General features: G+C 37.0%; 1 protein-coding gene across 1 annotated transcript in view; it reads left to right on the forward strand.

The window, feature by feature from the left end:
- Window positions 1-13,874, forward strand: part of PPFIBP2 (PPFIA binding protein 2) — a 96,325-nt gene that overhangs the window by 78,033 nt on the left and 4,418 nt on the right. The window contains exons 14-25 of the mRNA XM_072421540.1: window positions 206-230; window positions 289-391; window positions 1,789-1,857; window positions 1,966-2,026; window positions 3,724-3,777; window positions 4,812-4,953; window positions 5,642-5,674; window positions 9,009-9,132; window positions 10,424-10,552; window positions 11,185-11,335; window positions 12,066-12,177; window positions 12,264-12,352. Coding sequence (XP_072277641.1) covers window positions 206-230; window positions 289-391; window positions 1,789-1,857; window positions 1,966-2,026; window positions 3,724-3,777; window positions 4,812-4,953; window positions 5,642-5,674; window positions 9,009-9,132; window positions 10,424-10,552; window positions 11,185-11,335; window positions 12,066-12,177; window positions 12,264-12,352 — 1,092 coding nt within the window. The remainder of the gene's footprint in view (window positions 1-205; window positions 231-288; window positions 392-1,788; window positions 1,858-1,965; window positions 2,027-3,723; window positions 3,778-4,811; window positions 4,954-5,641; window positions 5,675-9,008; window positions 9,133-10,423; window positions 10,553-11,184; window positions 11,336-12,065; window positions 12,178-12,263; window positions 12,353-13,874) is intronic.

The raw sequence follows: 13,874 nt of genomic DNA on the forward strand, positions 1-13,874 counted from the left end.
TTGTCCTGACCCTTCCTGAAACTTAAACCTGTTAAAACCCATTATATTTAAGTATTTTTGGTGAGTTAAAAGGGGAGTCAGGATTTCCAAATACCTTCATTTTAACGTTGGTTGTGCAAAATTTGCAGTTTCTATTGGATTTTTTTTTTATCTTTTGTTTACTTTCTTTGGCCTATGTTGGTGACATCTTTGCCTTTTAATACAGAGCCAGTTCACATTTTTCTGGCCTGGTTCTTATCCTAATGAATTGTAAAAAAAAGTGATGCTATAACTACCTGTAATGTTCAGTTGCAGAATCTAACATGACCATCTACTTCTATTTCCAGGGATCTTCTACCCTGTCCTCGCCAAATGCCCCATCATCTCCTCCACAGAACATCCTGGAAAATGGGTAACTGAACTCCCAATACAGTCGTGTATATGTCTATGCAGAGTCAGATAAACTAATCCGGCTTGATAATGGTACATTACAATAAAACATTGCATATAAGAAGTAACCTATTACTCTTGGAATCTGTACACTTTCCAGGGTTTTGTGGAGAACAGCAGTTGCCTTAATTTTTTTCATGTGCTGTTGAGGCATTTTATCTCCCGTTGAGCCGTAAGCCACAGTATAAAAACTTTAATTTCTCTAATGGAGATAAATAAGAAAACAAATCTTGCTACTCATGGTAATAACTCTTTTCCTGCCACCCTGAACACTGTTTTACTCATTTAGCTTTAGACTGTTATTTTATGCTTTGAGTGCATTCCCTTTTGGATCTGGAGTTAATTACATCCAGTTGTGTGTCTGTGTGTTGAGTGATGTGTCCACTGACTCTTAAATACAAAAGCACACTATGCTTAAGAATCTATCACTAAATAATATGCAGCATAATATACTTTGTGCTACATATAATGAAATAATATGCAGCATAATATACTTCATATTATAACTAATATATGCAGTGTTTGTCTTTATGTATGAAAATTGGATCAAACAAAGCCTTGCTGCCATTGTGCCTCATATAAGATATTGCTGGTACTTTGAACAATCAATTAGTTAGATTTAAAAATAAGGGGAACTCTGTGATTATCAATAGGATCAAGAAAGCTCACCATATTGCTTTAATAAAAAAGGGAGTCAAACGATGAGTTAAATCCACGGAACTATTCAACATGTTTGGGGAGCTCCCCTAATTGTCAAGGCTTGCAGTGTGAAAGAAGAAACAAAGTTCATGTAACACTAGACAGATTTAAAATCTTAGTTTAGCACAAAAGAGTTTACTTTGTTTTGCTTGTAGAGGTGCATAGAGCAAACCTCAGGTGAGCTTCCAAAGTTCATTGCCTACTCCTATGACTTTTATTGTAGAAAACAGACTAATCAAACTTAAACACCTTTTGATTTCCTGGTTCTCCACATATCAGATTTAAAACAGTCTATGTAGTTCCAAAACAGTTTCTGTGCTATGGTGGCAATTCTACTCCACTATAGATACCATACAGTGAGTGGGTGTTATTGCAATAGGGATACTTGTACTAGGCCTGGTTCTCAACCAAGACTAGGATTGCAAGGGCCAGTGTTGGCATGCCTCGGTTTACAAATGCAGCATGTTTTTGACACATTTTGATCAATAACAATCCATTTCAGGTGTAGTTGATGAATTTAAGGTTGGTCTTAAGTTCTTGGTTACTTCTTCGCGTATGGATCATAAGCCTATAGCCAAATAAATGTGCACCGTTATAAAACTATCTATTGATTTTATTGTAAATATTCAAATCTAATAACTGAAATATTTCTTTTTTTAGTATTAGTACCCCAGGACCTTCAGAGATTTGTAGTTCACCACAGGAAGATCATTCAGAACACAGAACTAGGTGAGAAAATAGTTTCCTATGTGATACCATGGCCTGTTTATGCTTTGCTGTGTCTTTTCTTGAAAATCCATAAAATGTGACCTTTTAAACTTCCTTTTCATTATGTAGAACCCACCCTCGAAAACTTTCCACCAGTTTAGAAGATTTACAGAGTGGAACGGTAGAAAAGGTATGGGCAACTTTAAAGCAGCACATTTTTTAGCAAGAGAATACCAATATGCAGAAGCAAAGACATGACTTAGGATCGTGGAATTCAGGGCCGCCTTGTATTTAACTAAACCTCAGCATATAATGAAAAATATATAACACAAAAATACATGTCAAAATGGGCATTAAATCCAGTTGTTTTGGCTGCTGCAATTACATGCAAATCTCTTATACAACAGATCACTCAGGTACCTATTCCAGCAGTGACTCCACTTATTACACCAAAGTGGCTAAAGCTGCCAGTGTTAGCCCATGTTTTGGAGCGAACCTCCATTTAGCTGTAAAAATTGTCTGCCCCTCAACCACCCATGGCTTGCTTTAAAGCTCATTAGTGGTTTTTAGGAATATATTTATACGTGAATGTCCACATAATAGCCACAGGTAATTTAAAGGTGAATATGTTGTATTCTACTGTAATGAGCATGGACTTGCTATATGCTTAGCATCAGTCTTCCATACACCAGTGAAATTATAAATTTAGTGCTTCAATATTTCTGTTCCGACTTATGCAAAAAGACACAAATTGGGAAGCTAATCAATCATCATTTTAATTATACTGTGCAGATTTGACAAGCTGCATGTGTAAATTCATATAAATTTTCAGTTCCCCTGATTGTGAATCAGTTTGTCTTTCATTACTCTCTAAAATGTTGGTCATTATTGTCTTAGTATATTATGCACGTTTGTGTTGGGAAATTGGGACTTATATTTGTCTGTTGTGTGAAACTAGCAGCATGTTACCATGTTTTCATTATTATTAATAGGATTGTAGCTAATAGATATGTGGAATTATTGTAATCCTTTTACTCTTGACCCAATGCATTTAATGATTTCCTTTCTGGAATATTGATAAAGATGTAATGCTACTAAACATGTACAATGATATCTATCACATAGGGCGCATGGCACTTTATTAATCAACAGAGTTCCATGGATTGCCACACACACAGCAAATATTCTATAGAGTGATCCAATTCATAGACATAGTATGGAAGTTTAGTCCAGGGCTTAATAGATTTCACAGATGATTGCTTTATTTGCAGCATATTTAATGCAAATATGTTTTCCTAGATACAAATATTGTCAAAGGCTGCTCTACAGTTCCAAAACATAGGTAGGATTTCCCAACCTAAACCGATTGTCATCGGTTATTACCTTTTGTTTAAATTTGCCTTGTATTCTCCTTCACACGCGAGTACTTGAGGCCAAGTGGACCTTCCACCATATTTGAAACTGTTAAATTTCCCCACTCCCCCTACCAAAGTTGCTTAATGTATTTTGTGTATGTAAATACTTTTTTTGGGAGGTGGGTGTCTCCATTTTACTTCCTTATTCTTTGCCCAGGTGAGGATGTTGTGGCTCCTCTCTGCCCCGTCTTAAGAGATTTCGCACCTGCATACTTCATTGCTCCTAGGTCTAACATAAGTGGCATATGGGCAATTTTTTTATTGGTAGGTGGAAGGTCTTCTTTAAAGAGTAAAAGGATTGAATACCACTAAGGTCATTGCATTTAGGCATGCAGAATACAGTGATGTGTCAAGACATCCCTGGTGACTGTAATTTCTGTATCATCTAACCATTCACCAATATTATATCTGCACATTGTACTAACAGATTTGTTTTTGTCACTTTTTCTTCATTCTTCCTGACTTTTACTAGCATGATGAAGGGGAATCCCCTGAGCCTGTTGTAACACCTGTTGTAACACCAGAGGTATATTAACTTTAAGAAATGTCTTTTTTTAAGTAACTTTGCATAATTGTTGTTTGTTTGTACTTTTAACATAACCGTTAACATGTTGGACTACAAAGGTGGTGGCTCAGTTTTGGTCAACTGCCCAAGGTTGATAATGTGAAGTTGACAATTCTAAGCTTTAACGATCACATCTTGTTTTGATGGAGCATGGTAAGCTAACTACATCTTATGGCACCTACCTGAGGAATTCAGTTTTTCCAAAAACCGATATAAAGAGCATGAAATAAGCCAGATTATATATTGATTTGAAATCAATTTCAAATGGATCCTCTTAAGGATGAAAGGCCTTTTAGCCATGAGAAATTCTTCTCTGAGACCTGTTAGGAAACCACAATTGTCAATCATCTTGGTTCCCTGGTTTCTCCACTTATTAAAAGTACAGTAGTGATATGGAGGTCAGCAGGAGGAACCTGTGGGAGCGGGTGACCAAGCAGGATGGCACATCTGGAAGAGTTGGCTTCTCAATGGACTTCAGCTAAGAATTTTTCAGGAACAGAGCAGCATTTCAGAGGCTAGGGATGAGTAAAAGTAGATGCTTACATTCTTCTTTTACAGGTATGTTTTGAAATTATTGTCGTTAATGACAGGGCTGCTTTTATTGCAGCTAGTCCAAGTATATGAAACTTGCTACCATCCTACTGTAATCCCTTTCATAGAAGCACTTAGACTAGGATAGGGATGGGTAGCACTTGGTGTTGATCAGGCCCCGCAAAAGGCATATGTGCTGGTAATGAACAAGTTAAATGTTATTTTGTGCCAGTTCCCAAAGTGAGGATTTGTACAAAAATACAAATACTGTACATCATAAAAAAAAAACATGGAAGGCTTAACCCTTCCTTATACAATCTTCACAGTAACAAATCTGTGGAGTGGAGGTGGTGATATACTTGCCCTGTCCCAAATTTCCTGGCCCTCGTTGTTTGTCCCTTAAAATAGAAAACCAAATACGATGATCATGCTCATAATAATGCCTGTTCTTTTGGTTATGGCAGAATAAAGGTGACCCCAGGTACCAGACCTTGCCTGGAAAACTCTCTCACTCCACCCCAAATGGGTCACACGACAGCTACAGGAAACCTGCATCCCAAAATGCCTTGCACATCAACAGTGAAACAAATGGAATACAAAGTTTATGTAAGTAAGAAATCTGCTCTGTTATTATCAAAGTTTATGTCTATTAATGTATGTGTGTGTATATATGTATATATACTCATATTTATGTACATAAAGGTATATGTCAAATGTAAAAAGCAAAGGCAATTTTTAAATACTGTGTAGCCGGTGCCCATCTACAGTGATACATTACAATGCAATCATTCATTTTGTAAGCAGGTCATAAGCAGTTAACACGCTAAGGGTCCATTCACACCATTGCGTTCTAGTGTGGTTTTTTTGGATAATGCATTTTTGCATTAAAAATAGGTTTTGTAGAAAAATGCACTTAAGGTATATCCGTGCATGTAAAACATACATTGACATGTATTTTGCCGCATGTAAATTCATTTCAATGAAAAATACATCTGGCAACAGCACAAAGGTGTGATTCCAGTTTTAGACTCAGGAATAATTCACTGAACTAGTTGGCTAGTATGTTGTTTAACACATCTTTAAAGTATATGTCTAGCCAAGCAGATCTGTGAGCCATGAATTTCACTTACAGCTGGTTAGGAAACAAATATTTACAAGTCCCCACATCCTGCCTCTTTCAACATTTCTGGGCTTTTGATTATTTGGGTTTTCATTTATTTGCTTTCTTTCCTCTTTCATAAAATCTCACTTTGCCTTTTATCTTCTACTTTTTCTTTTTGGATATTGTTTGAAGATTTCAACAGAAGTGTCAGCGCCCCAGTAATAGGTACTGCACTAGTGGTGGCTAACACAGCATGTGTGTGATACTTACCCAACCTAAGGGTAGTTTAGGACATAAACTTACTAATATCAATGTGTGGAGCTGCCATTTTCAACCCTTTTACCACAGAGAAACCATTGAAACAGTTTTGCATGGTAATTACCCCCATATGCAGATAATATCTTCTAGTGATCATGACAAAAAAACCCAAAAAATCAGTTTCTAGAATCCTTTTTACCTTTCATAGGACCTTGCAATAATTTTCAGGTCTTTGGGAAAACCTGCTGAAACCAATTTATTGTGGGTCAGTGGGGGGAGGGGGAATCCTCTTAAGTTGGTGGCCAGTAGAAAGAATGCCTCCCTTTTCTTACAGTGGTGGCTAGAATACCATTTTCAAGATAATGAAAAACTTATTTGAATAATAAGTTGGGTCTTCCAAGTGGTGTTGCCCCACGAACTATGCAGGCATCATCAAATGAGAGGTTAGTCAGCCACAAGTTAAGGAACTCCTAGCAACTTCTAGAGGAACCCTGGTTGAGAATGGCTGCTCTGGAGGTACCCTTGTTAGTATAGGCAAGAGAACAGTCTGCCACTACTCACTCAACCTCTAGAGGACTATTTGAAAGGTTGGTACAATGATTGGAATTTAAAGCAAAAAATCAGATTTTAATTTGATACACAATATAAAATAATACTATTTATAGCCTTCATCATTTTAGACCTCCAACAACCAGTTGCAGATTTAGTGCTGGAGCTCCCCTCCATCCTAACATCCTCAAATAGACATGCTGATCCAGAAGCTCCAGACCAAGCTCTGAATATTCCAACTTTGTGTTTTACCCAAATTTTAAAGGGTATTTTTAGCCAAAACTTTTTTAGGTTTTAGATACAGTAGGAAAAGGTTAAAACCTTGATCAGTTTATTTTGCTATCTTTGTCCTGTTGCGGGCAAGATGCAAGAGGAAGTTAGATGCTCCCCAGAGTCAGGGGAATTCCTAGTATAGAAAGATGTCACTTTCTTAAGAATAGTTAAAATTTTAGAATAGTCAAGAGCCATATAGAGTTCTTCTCACCTTGTCTTAGTGACAAAGATCAGCAAGATGAATAGAGGGATGAGTTTCACCAGTGGGGACACAGATGGCAATAAAAACTTGACAGTGGGTTTGACTCTTCTCTTCTCTCTCCAAATACCTTCATCATGCAATTTAATAATGCTGGTTTTATGCATAGGCTGCTATGTGTTATTGCAGATTAAACACCAAAAGTCTGCTAAAAATTCTTTACCAATGCTATGTAAAATTGAAAAACCTCAAATTATACTCCTACTTGGTACAACCCTGCAGAGTGCAATGAGAATGTGCAAAAACCAAGATCTCATACTTTCATTCTTATCTGGTTCACTACTGAACAGGCACTTGTTGGGCAGGCAATGTGTAATACATTAGTACAACTAGGGTGGGGCTTCAAATGGAATAATTTGGTGTAATTATAGATGACAACATTGCGCCCATCCTAAATTTCTAGGCCATTTAAGAGACTTGGCCTTATTAATTTCTGGCTTTGATTGTGCCTTGTTGTGAGTCATACTCACTTATATGATCAGCATTGGCTAATTGGAAACCATTTGGAACTATACAAGTTATTTTTGGTCGATTACTAGTGTCAGGTTAATGTTTTTTTGCAGAGCATAGAACAATTACATGTTTATTAGACAGGTCTGTACTGGGACATCAATGTGCTGTAAACATGTCTAAATGATTATACAGATTTGTACAAGCTCCACCCCATGTTTATATGAGTGGAAACCTACTGTCTGCTGACTGTACAGTTGAAAGTGAATATAAAGCAAACATTTTAACTAAACTGAGTTCCTAAATCAAATCTGATTGTGAGTTCCCATGGTCTCCCTCCATTCCATTCCTAGCAGTTTATTGGAAGGGCAATGTACTGTGCAAATAAGTGCCATGTTCCTCAGATCTACTTGTGTACTAGACCTAAAAGTAGGAGCTCTTGGACAACTGTTGACAGTTCAATCGTCCTACTATAATGGCAGACACTAGTTGGTGATCACTACGTAACCACATATATAGTTACATGCTGTATCAGATAAACTTGAGAATATTCAAGCACTGTGCTACCCTTAGCACTTCGTTATTACTGCATGCTATACTTGTGTTTACTATGTGTAACAATCTCATGCCAGTGATGAAGCCTGATTAAAGGATCACACTTGCTTATTACCCCAACTTAAAGACCTAGCACCTATGCACATACAGCCCAATCAACAACCCTGCAAGGAGATTGTATAAAAGACTGATACATTGTAATGCCTCTCTATCTTTCCCCTCCACCTCCTATAGCTTTTATGAACATTAAGGATATCCCTACAAATTTTGAGAATATTAAAGCCAGTTAGGTGCTTTCATATACCTTTCCCCATCACTGCTTATTATTGGATGACTTTTACGTCCAATGACTGACAGTGTTTATTACGTCACAATATTGAAAAGTTCCTAGTAGGATTTTACACCCCAGTAATACCTTTTGTGTATTTTGTCTGCTGACTTGTACCAAAACTTGTTCTTGTTTTGTATAGAGTGCGAAAGCTTCATCTAGACTCCCACTTCAATGATACTAACATATATTTTAAAAAGATGAAAATCTTATATTTATATATTGTATGGGGGAGGTAAATATTTTACTACTAATTTTATCTTTGCCTTTTTTTGTACCAGTTGACCCCACTGACCGCTATTTAGTGCCAGGGTTACTGCTATGTTCCCTCACCGTAGACATTACTAAGACCATCTATGTAAGCTAGGTGTTGGCTTTCACTTAACAAGGAGTCATTGGCAGTCTCTTCTCATTCCCCAGCCAGATATTTCTCACTTAGGAGTCAGTAAAACAAACCTCAATATTGCAAGGCTACTGAGTCCATGTGTAAACAACGTGTTATTAAAGTGATAGACTAATGAAAAAATAATTACACCTTTGCGATAAAGATAGTGTTGAATTAATCTTCCTTCCTGGCAGAATCAGCCTGGCAGTTTTAATTATTTTTATACAACACAAGCCTTTAATGAGGTGTGTGATTGCAGGCATATGACAAATTGTGCTTATGGAAGGTGAAATAGTAAAAGAAAGTAGTGTTTTCTCTTTATTGGAAAAAAACATCTGTATATATGAAGAAAAATTGCTATAGGGATGTAAACAGATGATCAGTACTGTTGCTAAATGGAGGAAGATTACTTTGTTGCATGCAAAAAAAAAGTGTGCTTTAATCAAATTTGAGAAGTGTGCATTTAGCAGAATAATCAATAATCTCTTTTTATGATGCACAGGTGAAACTGAGAACAATCTGGACATCACATTTAATGACCTCTCTGGCACAGACTCCAGCCCGCACTCCCAGCTGTCTCCTGATGGCAAGAAAAGCCCAAAGGGCATCAAAAAGTTTTGGGGAAAGTAAGTTTTAATTTTTTCCCTGATTTCTTTATTGTAAAATCCTTATTATATTTTATTCCTGCCTTTAGTTGAGGCAGTTTATTTTATTTTATTTTTTTTTAAAAAAAGGGGTTCTAGCCGAATCTCCTCTCTCCAGCTCATTCAAAACGAATGCACTGTTGATATAAAGAGACAAAGTAATGGCATTGATCCTTGGCCTGGTCATCCAACTAGCAATTTGTTTGTTTGTTTGTTTTTTGTTTTTTTTTAGTTTTGAATAGAGTTGGTTGGAGATCTCTCTGCTAGGATGACAGTGCCCAGTGAAGAATTTATGAATTTTAGGGGGCCAAAAGTTCACTATGGCTTGGTACTGCTGAATTGATAAAATTAGATGGGTCTTGAAGGGTAATCAGTATGATCAGTTCAGCTGGTTTATCCTCCATTTAAACAGAAGGTACAGAAATCTTGTTACTTGCTATCTGATGGGTATCACAAAAAACAGGAAGGTATAACAAATATTCTCAACGGGAACACAGATAGCAATAAAAATACATTTTTTAAAGTGAGAGAGGTATACAATGTCTTTGAACATTTTATTGTTATCTGTGTCCCAAAAAATGACCTTTACCCCTTATTTACTGTCCAGGTAACATGTTCCCCCCAAAAAAATAGCCTTAGACTGTGTTGGACATAAAACTTTGATTATCATCATTTTGTATTTTATTAGTTCAGAACTATTAGGCAGAGCTTTACAATGTGTACGCAGTTTTAAAGCCTCATCAATCCATGTCTACAGCCTCGTACAGGTCATTGACCAGATCAGTCCTGATGCTGCTCAGCAGCAACCTTGATGAAAAGGATGAGGTTTGACCCCAAAGCTTGTTGGGTTTCTTGTGCAGTCTTTTATCTGATTTTACATTTCAATAAATGTGCATCTGGACTATTCATAATTAGTGTGGTACTTTAGTCTGAGATAAATCTATTTTTATCACAAACTAAGGCAATTGTGAAAAACGTCTTGTGTATAATCCACCAGCCCAGCTTCCAGGCACCCTCACACAAACACCACTGCATTATTATTGGATAGTAACCCCAACAGGATACCGGTAATTTCAGGGTTTCAGCATTATCTGCTATTCTGCTAAACTTTTTAAACCTGACAGGTTCTAACTTTCCCACTCTAGCCAAATCTATAAAAAATATATCCGGTTTTGGCAAGCAACAATTACACCTCTTTTATTAGTAGTACTAATACGGGCTTTAGCAAATAAAACCTTGCTCATTGTGAATTATTTTTTGTTTTTCTTTTCAGATTAAGGAGAACCCCATCAGGACATTTTAATGCAGATGAGCTTGGACTGTCTGAATTTAAAAGAGGAGGAATGCGTGCAACTGCAGGACCAAGACTTGCTAGGTCCAAAGATCCCCGCACCAAAAATAGGTATTCTTTATGTATATTACATCAATGTATCACATTCAAAACCTTATGTGATATTGTATAATGTCGTTTTAGTAATCAGAATTAGTGCATAGACATTATTTTATGTGTGCCACATCTCAATGTATAAATACATCTTGGTATTATTTGAGGTATCTGTGCTTGTGGGTTTGTTATTATGGTTGTTTGGACTTCTTGGTGCCTCCAATTGAAATATTTTAGACCTCTGTGGGATTGATTGACGGGCATTGTGAAATTAAACACAGGCCTGTCTGCCAAAATAGAGGACCTGCTTTTTCTCTGCAACAGTTAGGTAATAATTTCCCCTCCACCAGCTTGAAACTGGACAGTGAAAGGAGAATCTACAGACTTAAGAATTCATCAACTTTTACAAGTATGTAATAATTTGCATCGGTGGCTTTATTAAAAATCATATACTGTCCTCCTATGTTCCTCCGATCACAACCACCATTAGCACTTGTGGTAATGGAATACTATAGAATATTAAATCTTCTGTTTTAGTAGATATTTCAACCTTCCATTGTCTATCCAAAACAAAATATCAATTTCTGCTGGTCTGATCCTGCTACTAATATTGTATGTAACCCATGAACATTTATGCTTTGTCTTCGCAGTGATTATAATGCTCCCTTTGCTCAGTGGAGTAATGAGCAGGTCTGCAACTGGCTAGAAGACTTTGGTCTAGGACAGTATGTCATATTCGCAAGACAATGGGTGAACTCCGGCCATACATTATTAACAGCCACACCACAGATTCTAGAAAAGGTAAGCAAGTGTTATTGAAAGGGAATGTATAATCTTTGTTTTAACATTTTTTATATATGCATGCAAAATAGATTGGTTTGATGTAAACAATCTATTTTAAGGTCAGTACATACTCCTGTGTGCTATACAATAATCATTCTCGTCACTACTTCCCACCACTACATAGCTCCCCTCAATTGTGTGATACCTCCCCCACTTCCTAGATTGTAAGCTCTTCAGGGCAGGGTCCTCTCCTCCTGTGTCACTGTCTGTATTCGTCTGTCATTTGCAACCCTATTTATTGTACGACACTGCGTATTGTGTTGGCGCTATTTAAATCCCATTTATTATTAATATTAATAATAATTCTCATAATGGAAATATGTGAGTAATCTGACTTCTTGAATACCATACACCTCTGTTATCTCAAATGATGGCAAATCACTGCAGTAGCTTTTCGACCTGCCACTAATATACAAATCTCAAAAGTAAAAATATGAGACTGAAAAAAAATATTTAAAACTACTCTATTATTAAAAAAAAAAAACCAGCAACCAAAGATTCTTCTGCATCCATACCTGTGTATGTTGTGCCCCCTACTGTGCACCTTGGTCCTTCACTCTGGCCATTATAGCACAATGCACAGCAAGGTACAATGCAATGCACAGGTATAATGTTAGGTAGGTTTAATACATTTATTTTATCACTTTTTAAAAAAGACTACATTCACTTTATTTTTTTTATATTAAAGGAACTTGGCATCAAGCATCCTTTGCACAGAAAGAAACTTCAGCTAGCTATTAGTTCCATCAACACAAAAAAAGAAGACAAATCAGGGCAACTAGACCATGTGTGGGTGACACGTAAGTGCTTTACAACTTTATGTAATTGAAGCATTGTAAGTATTGTGAGGATTTCTAAGATTTTGGCTTCCTTTTTACACCAACAGGGTGGCTCGATGATATTGGACTTCCACAGTACAAGGATCAGTTCCATGAAGCTCGTGTAGATGGAAGAATGCTACAGTACTTAACTGTGGTGAGCATTCTAGGTTCTATTTTTTATATGAATGTTAAATGTTGGAGCTTGTTGCCTTTAAATATATCCAATCCTTATGTTAGCATCTTAATTGTTTAAAAAACAACTTAAAGTAAAGTTGTCCTTCAAAGTGTTTTCCCATATGCCCTCCACCTTCAGCCTTGCTACTTAGTTCTTCACTGTACTATAATACCTTGTGCCTCAATTTTTGCAGAAAAATCCAGCTCATATTGTGTACATGTGCACTATATTCATACTTGTGGTTAATCTATACATTTGATGGCCCTCGGGCTTTAAGAGAAGTCCACTCCAGACATAAAAATGTATAGGCCAAGTGGACTGCATGCAAAATAGCAGCTGGATGTGGTTAGGACTTTTTTGAGCAAAGTGTATGAGGCACAGGTGTGTGGATGTAAGTAGGTGGTTGAAAGGACATATAAAGACCTGCTCACTAAAATTGAAAATGTTCTTCAAAGGTCAACATGGTTATTTCTGCTGGCAATTTCATTGTTCGCTTCTAAAAAAATGTCATCATCTGACCCTATAAAGGCTGACCTGATTTCGACTGATTAGTTGGTCCTAGTAAAAGAAAAGTGGTTTGAATACTTTTGGTACTGAATTCATATTATGCATTCGTAGATATCTGTTTATTTGCCATGTTTTTCAAAAACTCTGTGAGCAAACACATCAGAACTCACGGCAGGTTTCCACTGCCTGGGAAGAAGAAACTGTTATCGGTTCTATTTGTGGCACCGTAGGGGTCTGTCCTTGCCAGTGTAAATATTTTGCCTGGCAACGTGTAATAAGGAACTTGAGTGCTGGGGACAGAAGCTGATCTTTTCCTGACCAGATTCGGAGACAGGTGCTTCAGCTTGGTTCAGTGAAGGAGCCATTCTGGGGGGAGGAAGTCAAAGCTTAAGTGCTAAAATAGACATGTGGTAATCCAATAAACACGCTTCATACGGACAAGAAAATGTGAAAGAGGAAGTGAAAATGCTTCTCTTCTATCCTGGAAAATAAACTTGAAGTCAGGCCAACAGAATTTAAAGTGGACTCGGAGGCAGATTATATGATAACTGTCACACTGGACAAAATATAGATGACATTTATTACCTTTAATCAGATTAAGTTTAGCAGGAACAGCTGTGTCTAGAGTGCCCAGAGTTTAACAGTAAATTGGCTCCAAGGAAAGGTTGTAAAATAACTGTGCTTTCAGCCATGTTGTCTTTGCAAACAGTTCCAAGTCATACTTAGAAACTGTCTGCTTTGGTTAAACTTTGGCCCTTGAGGACCCTATGGCTTTTGTTAAGTAACAAGTCACAAAAGTGCAAAAACAGAGTTTGGACTCAACATAAAGAGACAACATGCATTTGCTTGAAGAGATGAGACATATTCAAAGGTGGATTGTGCCCCACTGAAATGTTAGTCACATAGTAAATCTATTGAATACTTATTTAGTTGAACTCTAGCCCTCCCAATCAGTCTTGCACACTACAAGCCCCTTTCCTTGTATTGAAAATGC

This window comes from Pyxicephalus adspersus, chromosome 9, assembly GCF_032062135.1.
Source record: "Pyxicephalus adspersus chromosome 9, UCB_Pads_2.0, whole genome shotgun sequence".
Classification (NCBI taxonomy): Eukaryota; Metazoa; Chordata; class Amphibia; order Anura; family Pyxicephalidae; genus Pyxicephalus; species Pyxicephalus adspersus.